The following is a 10078-nucleotide window of genomic DNA, read 5'->3' as shown; positions in this document are numbered from 1 at the left end:
AATCCATATAGATCGATTAAAATGAAGAGCTTTTTTTGCCCGCTCGGTTTCATAGTGCATAAATTCTGCTGTTGGGTTTATTTCTGAGGAAACCTGCTGCCTGGTTTTGGTGAAGATAGCAGCATCTGCAGATAGATAGCAGCTGAAACACAGAATTTTGTCTCGGAGAAAAGGTTCAAATATCGTAAACCTTCCTACATTTTGCTACATGACAACTAAAAGTATCTATTTATTGTCACTGTATGTGATTGGAATGTACAAAGTGGTGCATGATACCAATGTAAAAGCAATAAAGATGTTCCTTTTGTAGCCTACGGTGGGGGGTTTTCTGGGATTGCCCTGCATTTACCCACTTATTAAAAAAAACAACTGATTTTATTTCTACTCCACAATTACACAGTACTTTGTGTTAGCCTTCTGCTAATCTTCCAAAATCTCAATCAAACACAGCTCACAGCTCTGTCGCAATGCAAATCCATATGAAGTATTACACGTTCTTAGAACTGTCTCCCCTTCGCTTCGTATCAATAATTTAAAGCCCAGCTTGTGTCAGTGTAGATGCAGTATTTTTGTCTTTCACCAGAGCTGTAACTGAATCTATCTCTAAAGTGCAAGCCCTGTGGTGGAACCTTAGAGACTCCTATAAATAAACAGCCAGCGCTCCTTCAACACTCGCCTGTTCGCCACATGGAATGATTAGCTCATGGCAGGAGCTATCTGATCTTACAGTGTGTTGCCGCAACTATTTTCTGTCAGCTATGTACGTTGGTTAACTCACGGAGCGTGTTGAGAATGCAGTCTCTCAGGAATTCAAATGATGTGGTCGGACTGCAGCGTGTTTCGGCCTTTAGTCTCTCTTCCAATGAGTCTCGGTTTATGATCATGTTGGTGAAGTGATTTCCATCTCTTTGCAAGGGAAGCTGTAGATCAGTCTGAATGCAGCGGTATAGAAGATATTTATAGGGTGGCACAGATGCTGCTGTTGGCGGTGAAGACTTTTTTTTTAAATGAGGATGAACTGGAGATTTCGATTTTCTTGCTTCTTAAACATGTATGTTCATCAAGATAACTCAGTGTTTCCTGTAACACCAAATGAACATACAGACAGTCGAATAGTTAGAAGATTAATTTCTCACATAACTATTATTTATTAACCGAGTGTAAAGATATAATTTTTTCTATTGAGCAGTGCGCTTCTGATGGTACAAAAAGGGAGTGGATTATTTTTCCGTTCTGATTTTATTGGGGGTTTTTTTATCAATTCAACAGAAACAGATCCTCAAATTTAAACGGCTTTCATCAAAATCATTAGAGAGGGTTGCAAAAAAAGATCTTTAAACTTAAATTTGGGGGTTTTGAGGTTTTTGGGGTTTTTCTATATATAATATAGTGTTATATTATATAGTATTGCTATATGATCTAGCAACACTTGACCGTGTGAAGTCAAGCACAAAAATAAAAACCAAACAAACAAAATTATGTGAAAATTGTAAATGAGCTTAGCGTAAGTATTGCAAAAAAAATTGTCAAAGTCTAAAGACAAACTATTGGCAAAGTATTTTATCAAGACAACTTAGATTTCAAGAACCTTTGGTTGATTGTAATCACTACTTTCAAAATGTGCATTGACCTCAAGTCATTTTATTCAACTGGATGCCGGACAGTAAGAGTTACAGCTGGTGCTCAAAATGTTTGCTGAGGACAAGAGATGTGGATTAAACTTAATAACAGCATTAGTCAGTGGGGGAATCCAACTGGGTTACTTTAAACTAGAACAAAATACATTCATCCCAGCGAGAGTGTGCTGTGAGAACACAAAACCCAAGTTACATGTTGAGAAGGAGAATCTGATCCATTTTACAAAACAAACTTGGCTAAAATACTGGAAAATGGTGGTAGGAGTCTGTCCTGTAACCGGTGGGCAGCCGGTTCGAACTCTGTTCACCTAAGTTGTTGTGTTTTTGGATAAGACAATTCACCCGCCGTGACTGCTGGTGATGTCCAGACTGACCCATCAATAGCAGCGTTTCCTTAACAAACCTTTGTCGCCATTCTGCTTATGTCAAAAAAAAAAAAAAAAAACACAATATCACAATTGCTGTGTTTTGAAATAAAATTAAAATTGAATAAGCGTGTTCAGGTGGTAAGTCATTAAAAATCCTGGCAGTGACAGATGTGAAGACTCACTCGAGATATATTCATAGTTCAGCCGTGACGCTAAGGTTCGTCATCTGTCAGCCATCAGAGGAGACGTCCGCATCATGGAGCAACAAGAACCTTATGCTTGGGAGCCGCTGCGCTTGTGGCGATTTGGGGAAATTGCAGTCTGCTATTTTACAGAAAAGCTATGGATTCAACACTTTCAAATGACACACAACCTTTGGCGAATTGTGAGATGCTGTGAGAGCTCTAGTGGAGCCGACTGCACATCGTCTGAAGAAAATGAAAACTAACCATCATCCTCCTACTGCTTCCTGTCGTCTTCTTCGTCATTTCTGGATGATGATCATGTAAGTCATGTGATGCAAAAAACGTCTTTCCACTGCTGTTTCAATGCAGCCGATAGACCACCTCAACCCATCTCAAAAATGTTTTATCGAGAAACACGAGAATTTCCAAAATTGACGTGTTTCCATTAAACAAATTCATTTTTCCATTTTTAACTCTCCCAGTTCAATGGATAATGAAACCAACACGGCTACTGGGTGAGTGACTGAATGCTCCGGGCTCCTCTGGACTCAATAAAACGCTGCACAAGTAGAGGTCGTTTTTCAAAGAAAGCTTTAAAATGTGTTTTAAAGCACATCTGCAGCATTCAATTGCAGCATTTAAAATTCAAAAACACCACTAATGACAAGAAATCTCTTCAATCTGCTCGGTGTGGGATTAAGCTGTGGGGTGTTGAAAATAGCTCTTATGATGACTCTATCAAAACAGAGAGGCTGCAGCTCAGCCTGCGGTTTTACCTTTCTCTTTTTGTAGCCTCACACTTCGGGATCATGAGGCTCACATTTAATGGCCGTCTTTCACAGAGGCAGCACATCCCACTGAGTGATTTATTGCTGTTTGTCTCGTGAACAGAGTTCGGCATCACTGTTGGGGGTAAATTTATCAGTTTGTCCTTGTATGCATAACAGTTTGATAGCATGTTTATGCAGATACAGCTCCCAATCTTTCCCTGAACAGTGTTGCACCACAAGCTGTAATATAACTGTCCTAATTAAAACAGTCATCTAGATTATTGCATTTACATATGACCTAAATAGGACAATTATTTTAAAGAGAACATCAGACGTAGAGAGTCTGACACATTGCATGGCACCTCAGTAAATGCCTTTTATTACAGTAGGATAATATTACAATGTAAAAAAAAAAACTTAATTTATTCAGTGGGAGAAAAGTCTGAAAGGAATTAAAATGTCTGTTTACTTACCAAATCCCTCGTGCCATAATAACTGTCACTTTTAACATGTTTAAAATAAATTTTTCTGAAGATTAATTTGTTTTTCTTTACTTTTTTTGACTCATCAAGGTTTGTTGGAATTTAAGAAGTTACAACTTTCTGTCATAAATATGTAAATATCTCTAAATCTTGTTTTGGAGGCACGTCCCGTTTCTGTCCTACCACCACAAACATAAACATGTAGAGCAGTGGTCCCCAAACTTTTTCCTGTGAGGGCCACATAACTTTTCCCTTCTCTGGTGGGGGCCAGAGATTGTTGACAGGGGCGGGGGGGGAGGTTTCTCGATTGATTTTTACCCAGAAAGCACATGGGCAAAACCCATGAGTGAAACGGTCACTAGTATATGTTCCATTGAGGGAATGAAACTATAATATATTAATTTCTCATATGTTAACATAAAGGCTCGTTTTGAAGTATAAGCTGCTACTTACAGGCATCGCTTCGAAGAACTCGACCTGGAATGCGGCGTTCATAACAGACACGTGTTCATCTGCTCTACCGCCAGCAAACAACCGTACTGATTAAATGACAAAAGTCAAGCAGTTCCCTAAATGTCCAACAGATGGCAGCAATGCGCCCCACAGTTTACAGGACACATTTCCTGCTAAAGAGGAACACATTTCAACCACCAGGGGGCTAAAGAGCCCCCTGGTGGTTGAAGAAAAATCCACATATAAACCGGAAAATACAATAAATGAAAAAAAATCTGATATAATATAATCTCTGGTATTGTTCAGGGGGCCGGACCAAAAGTGGAGGCGGGCCATAGTTTGGGGACCCCTGATGTAGAGTTTGCTAAATTCTACTAGCACTTTTACAGTTTTCGTGCTATTTGTGCAGATGGACCTGAGACAGATTATTTTCAGCAACCAAACCTGCAGGCTAGGTTGGTGTAAAACACAGGACATCTGGAAAAATACCTCACATTCTCAGTCAAGTACGGTGGAGGGTCTGTGATGCTGTGGGCCTGTTTCTCAGGCGAAGGTCATGGGAAATTTGCTAGAGTGTGTTGCATCATGAACATTTAGAAATACCAGAACAGCTCAAGCAAAAATCTGGTGAAAGAAAACTGAAAATGGGTCATAATTGGGTCCTTTTAACAGAATAATGCTGTAAAGCACAGACACTAAACAAAGACCTGAATTAAAAAAAAAAAAAGAGCTGCAGGAGAAAACCCAGGACTACTGTCAGAGGAATTATTATGAAATGTTAAAGCAAAAGGCTGAAATGCAAAGTATTGACAATAGTATCAAATTATGCCACTCTAATAAAAGACTAACATTTTTTACACATCTTTGACAGGGGTGCCTATAAAAGGAACTAGCAATATATTTTCCCTGTCATTGACATCCTAAGATTCAGCAATCTCGGCAGAACAGAAAACAAAAGCAAGGCACTTTGTGCTGCATCATAATGCATGCCACATTGCAGTAAAAACTCAGGGCACGGCACGATTTATAAAAAGCAAAACGGAACAACGTTTACTAAGGAGACAGGCGAAGTCTTCTGATATGAAACAAATGTAACTCGATGTCCATCACTGCGTCCTTCTAAGTGCGTCTATCTTTAACCAATGTTTCAAATCAAAAACTTTAGGAGGCTGATCATTGCTGCAGATTTTTTTTTTTGCAGCACATCCAGTCTTCAAACCAACCTCTCGTTTTTTTTTTTCATAATAATATATTACGAAACAGAAAACACGAACATGAGCCTAACCATGGAGCGACACGTGTCTCCCATCAGAAGCTGTCCGTGTTGACGCTGGTGACCTGCGGCTGCACTCTGTTCCTGCCGCAGCTGAAGAGCCAGGCTGCCCTCCTGTGGCCGTAGCGTTTGGACAGCAGCACATAGAGCACCGGGTTGATGCTGGGGTGCAGGTACTGCAGCATGGTGCAAATGAAGTAGAACGTCTCCCAGGCCCGTCCGTGGCGGTACAGTCCCAGGTACACGCACAGCTCCAGCACATATCCAGGCAGCCAGCATACGGAGAAAGTGGCAGCAGCCAAAAACACCAAGACAGAGGCTCTACGGGTGTTCCTGGCACTGGACACCGACATTACGGGGCTCTTGTGGAGAAAGAGCGCCAGGCGAACGTAGTTGAAGGCGATGACCAGCATTGGAATAAAGTAATAAAGCACGAACTGGCTTAGGACCACTTGGTAGTGGTGCTCATGAATGGTTGGAAGACAGAAGCTGAAGTTTGCCAGGCTCGGGTTCAGACTTTCCTTGGTGGCAAACATTCGCAGAGGCAGGCTGATGAAGAAACTCAGGGCCCAGACCAAGACAAACATGAGGATGACCAGGTCCATGGTGGGAGGCTGGTACGGGTTGGTGATGATCATGGCTCGAGTCATGGAAACGGCGCACAGCGAGTACGTGCTCGCCGCCAGGCTGAACGCCAGCAGGAACTGGTAGACCTTGCAGGAGATGTCGCCCAGAGGCCAAGAGTGACTTACAGCGGAGTGCAGAGTGAAGGGGATGAGGAGGAGGGTCAGGAAATCAGCCAGAGTCATGCTGAGAAGAAGGATGTCCAGGCGATTCTTACGCAGAGCGTTTTTCTTGGCAAACAAGGAGAAAGCCAGCAGGTTGGCACAGAAGCCAATGCCCAGGATCACTCCACAGACACAGGCGAAGATCACCCCGTACGTGTTGGGAACGGTCATGTTAGCACTTGTTTTCACCTGAAAAAAAAAAAAAAAAATCTCATTTTACTAACAAACTTTTACGTTTTGTTTCTCAAGCTTTATTTTATGTTCTTCCTCTAAACAAACCAGCGCGTTGCAGAAGTCTCCGTACGTTTTAGAGCTTTTCACACACGTTGTTACATCACAACCAGAAACTTTTAGGTATTTTTTGTGCATTTGTTTGTTTTTAAAAGACAATAATATAACTGAGAAGTTTCAGTCTGGGTTTAAAGTTGCTCATAGCACTGAATCTGCCTTGCTCCGAGTGTATAATGATCTCCTCTTAACAGTTCATTCAGGCAACATTGCAGTTTTATTACTTCTAGATTTGATCTCTGCATTTGACACTAGATCATCAGATTCTCTTACACAGATTAAAACACTGTGTTGGCCTGCGAGGCTCAGTATTCGAATGGTTCAAATCTTACTTAGAAAACAGAACCTTTTCTGTTCATCTGGACCAATCTTGTTCTGGGGCTAAACTTTTAAAGTATGGTGTTCCCCAAGGGTCAATTTTAGGGCCCATTTTGTTTATCTTGTATTTACTGCCTCTTGGTAAGATTTTCCAAAAATTTTATATTTCCTTTCATTGCTTTGCAGATGACATCCAGATTTATTTGCCCCTTAAATTGCAAAATGGTACAAATGATTCTCTTCAGCTGTTGCTAAACTGCTTAGCTGAAGTTAAATTATGGATGGAAAAAAAACTTTCTTCACCTCAATGAAAGCAAAACTCAAGTTCTATTATTTGGTCAGAAACTTCAGACTACAAATCCAGATCAGATTCTTGGTTCTTTAGCTCGGTCTTATCAGACCTCTGCTAGGAATCTTGGTTTCACTTTTGACAACTCTTTAAAGCTAGATAAACAAGTTAGTTCTGTCGTTAAATCGAGTTTTTACCATCTTCGGCTTTTAGCAAAAGTTAAATCTCACTTCTGTTTTAAGGACTTTGAAGGACTCATCCATGCCTTCATAACAACTCGTCTGGATTACTGCAACTCTTTATATAGAGGGATGGATAAATTGCAGATTCAGCAACTTCAAATGATCCAGAATGCAGCAGCACGGCTTCTCACAGGAACCAGGAAGCATGACCATATAAGGCCAACTCTGGCATCTTTACACTGGCTGCCTGTCTTTTATTGAATAGATTTTGAGATTCTTTTGTTAACTTTTAAAGTTTTAAATGGGTTAGCCCCCCTTATCTTCGGGACCTTTTAAATTTCCAGTCTGTGTCCAGAACTTTATGATCAAATAATCAGTTATTACTGATACTGACCGTTCCTCGAACTCGACTTAAGAGGAAAGGAGATCAAGCTTTTTCTGTTGCTGCTCCTGTTTTATGGAATAACTTACCTTTCCAGATTAGATCTGCCCACAGCCTGGATCATTTTAAATCGCTTCTTAAAACTCATTTGTACTGTTTGGCATTTAATTGACGTTGTTGTTTTTGTACAGCACTTTGGTGCAGTTTTATACCTGTTGTAAAGTGCTATATAAATAAATTTGACATTGACATTTCATGTGTTAGATGAACACAGAACAGCCTGCAACTGGGAGCGAACGTTAGATAATCTACGACTGTCACTTTGTCTTTCAAAAAGATTTTGGTACAGTTGCTGCTGAAAAGTCTGAATATCCCTGATAAAATTCAAACTTTTTCTGACGTTTTATTAAATCACTTCAATACCTTTTCCACCTATTTCATATATTGTGTAAAATCCAGTAGAAACTATGTTTGAATTGGTCAAAGGGAAAATTAAATGTTACTGTCATTTTGTTGGCAGCATCCCTGACAACATTCATACTCAATAAAGTAGAATATGGTTCCTGTTGATGCTCATTTGTCAAAAGTACCTTTTGAAAATAACAGCCTGCAGCCAGGTACTAAACATGCTTCTCATCAGCCCAGATCTTATTGGTTCGATGTCATATTCAAGATGTTACATCAGACCAAAAATCATCATAATTAACAAAAATAAAGGCTTGAAAACATCAATCTGTCTATAATTAATCTATATAATTATTTTCACTTAGCCAAGTTACTTAAATAAATGTACTTTTCAGATATATTGACCTGATCTGCAGTTCCTGTCACAGTTTTTGGACATAAAACTACTGCAAATGTTTTTTTTTTTGTTGTTGTTTTTTTTGTAAAGATCTATATAAAGAAAACTGGGTGTTTATTTCCGCAACCATTTTATAGGAAAAGGCAAAAACATTCAAAAAATATTCTGAAAACAAACTAACTTTTTTGTTATTATTCCTTATTATGAGTGTTATTGTTCCTGGAAAGATCTTTGTTTATAAGAAAATTAGCAAATATTTTAAATTCACCAATACCAAGACAATAAAGGAGGAATAATTACAGTTACACCCACCATTGTTGTTCCTCAGCTGTTTCTTCTCTGCCTCATCTGTAAATTAAAGTGCCACATAACATGTGGGGAATAAGTTGCTGTTTTTGCTGATTTTTTTGTCTCGCTGAAACGTTCCAACCCGGGCGGACCGTCGGCCTCTTTGGACTCATGACAAAATGCGACAGCGAAAGGTGAACGCATGAACGGCAAACATCACTTGAACCAAATTGATTCTAGTCGACTGGGTTTAAAGAGAAACGTTCTCCGCTGACCGAGAGCGAGAGAGAGAGCAGTAACATGTTCCATATGCCTGGCAGGTTGGCAGTGAAACGTCCATACTTCATCACTTTTATGTGCTCGGCTGCAGCTGTAAACAAATATATAGAGCATTTCAAAGGGTTTTTAATGTTTACGAGCAGTAATAACATCCATGTCGTGTTGTTTCATTGTAGAAAACGTCTGAGATTGCTTAGCTTGATGCATGACAAATGTTCTCAGAGCTCTTCCAGGTTTCTGCTCGGTTTTAGTTTAATGCTGCAAACGCATTGATCTAGCTGTGGCCTTGATTAAAAATGACCCAATTCTGTCTGTGGAAACTGTTTTCTTTTTTAAATATCAGTCACGCTATGATGAGCCCCTTCAGAACAGAGATATTAATGTTTCTCCGTGCTGCTCTGATTGATTTCTGCTGTGCGATCTGCAGGCTCCTGACAGTGGCTTTATCAGGCTTTCCACATCATTTATGGCTCTGTGTCAGCTAATGGCCTGTGGTTGTGCACTGCTGCTGTTAGCACAGGATATAGCTGACGTTGATGCATTTGGTTACCACACCATTACCAGTATCTGTGTCTTTTCTATCAGTGGTTGTCAAAAAAGAAAAAAAAAAAGCCACAGGGTCCTCAAGTGGGACATTAACAGCTTGGTTGTGTGCTGCCTGAGCCAAAAAGTCAACATAAGCGTCAATATGTTTCTGGTACTTCCACGCCAACCTCTAAGGTAAGTTTTAACCCATAAATTACTCTGAATCGCAGCCTAATTGCTCTCCGTCACACACACATGATGTCATTGTGTTAGGAAAAAGGAAATGCCTAACCTGCAGTTTAATTAGCTCTACATTGCAGCAGTGTTCACATTTAAAGACTACGGATTTATTTTATTTTTTTTTTTTAAAGAAGTTGAAAATAATTAATAATTTAGATCAATGTTTATTTTTAATCTTTGCAGGGAGCTGCAGCGTCATACAAGTACTAAATTCAGCTGGTTTTGCCTTGTTGTTTAAGCTCAACTAATGGATTTATTTTAATGACATGCAAAGATAAACAGAACTGCAAAGTGACATTTTTAAATGGGAATGTCATCTATGAGGGGAAAGGAGTTATAGCTTTATAGGCCAGGATTTAACTGTTATTGACCACGTTTTTGTTTTTAAAAAAAAGCAGAGATCAACTTTATCAAGCCACACCCTCTACTGTCCAGAACTGTAAAATCACTTGAACCGACCCGATCTGGCAACATGAATAACGTGCATATCTGGCAACACGGTCAATAAAGACACCACAAATCAAAAAAG

The 10078-nt window shown here is 39.7% G+C and overlaps 1 protein-coding gene across 1 annotated transcript; it reads right to left on the bottom strand.

Annotated features, from left to right (window-relative positions):
• Positions 1–5203: 5203 nt before the first annotated feature.
• On the bottom strand, positions 5204–6127 carry LOC103134537 (galanin receptor type 2). The gene has a single exon (XM_007546819.1). It carries the CDS (start codon positions 6125–6127, stop codon positions 5204–5206), a length of 924 nt encoding a protein of 307 aa, XP_007546881.1.
• Positions 6128–10078: the final 3951 nt, after the last annotated feature.

Source organism: Poecilia formosa, unplaced genomic scaffold (assembly GCF_000485575.1).
Source record: "Poecilia formosa unplaced genomic scaffold, Poecilia_formosa-5.1.2 Scaffold17, whole genome shotgun sequence".
NCBI lineage: Eukaryota > Metazoa > Chordata > Actinopteri > Cyprinodontiformes > Poeciliidae > Poecilia > Poecilia formosa.
This window is presented reverse-complemented; position numbering and strand designations above follow the sequence as displayed.

Coding starts and splice junctions, on each gene's coding strand:
- LOC103134537 (XM_007546819.1), bottom strand. CDS start 6,127: ATGACCGTTCCCAACACGTACGGGGTGATCTTCGCCTGTGTCTGTGGA.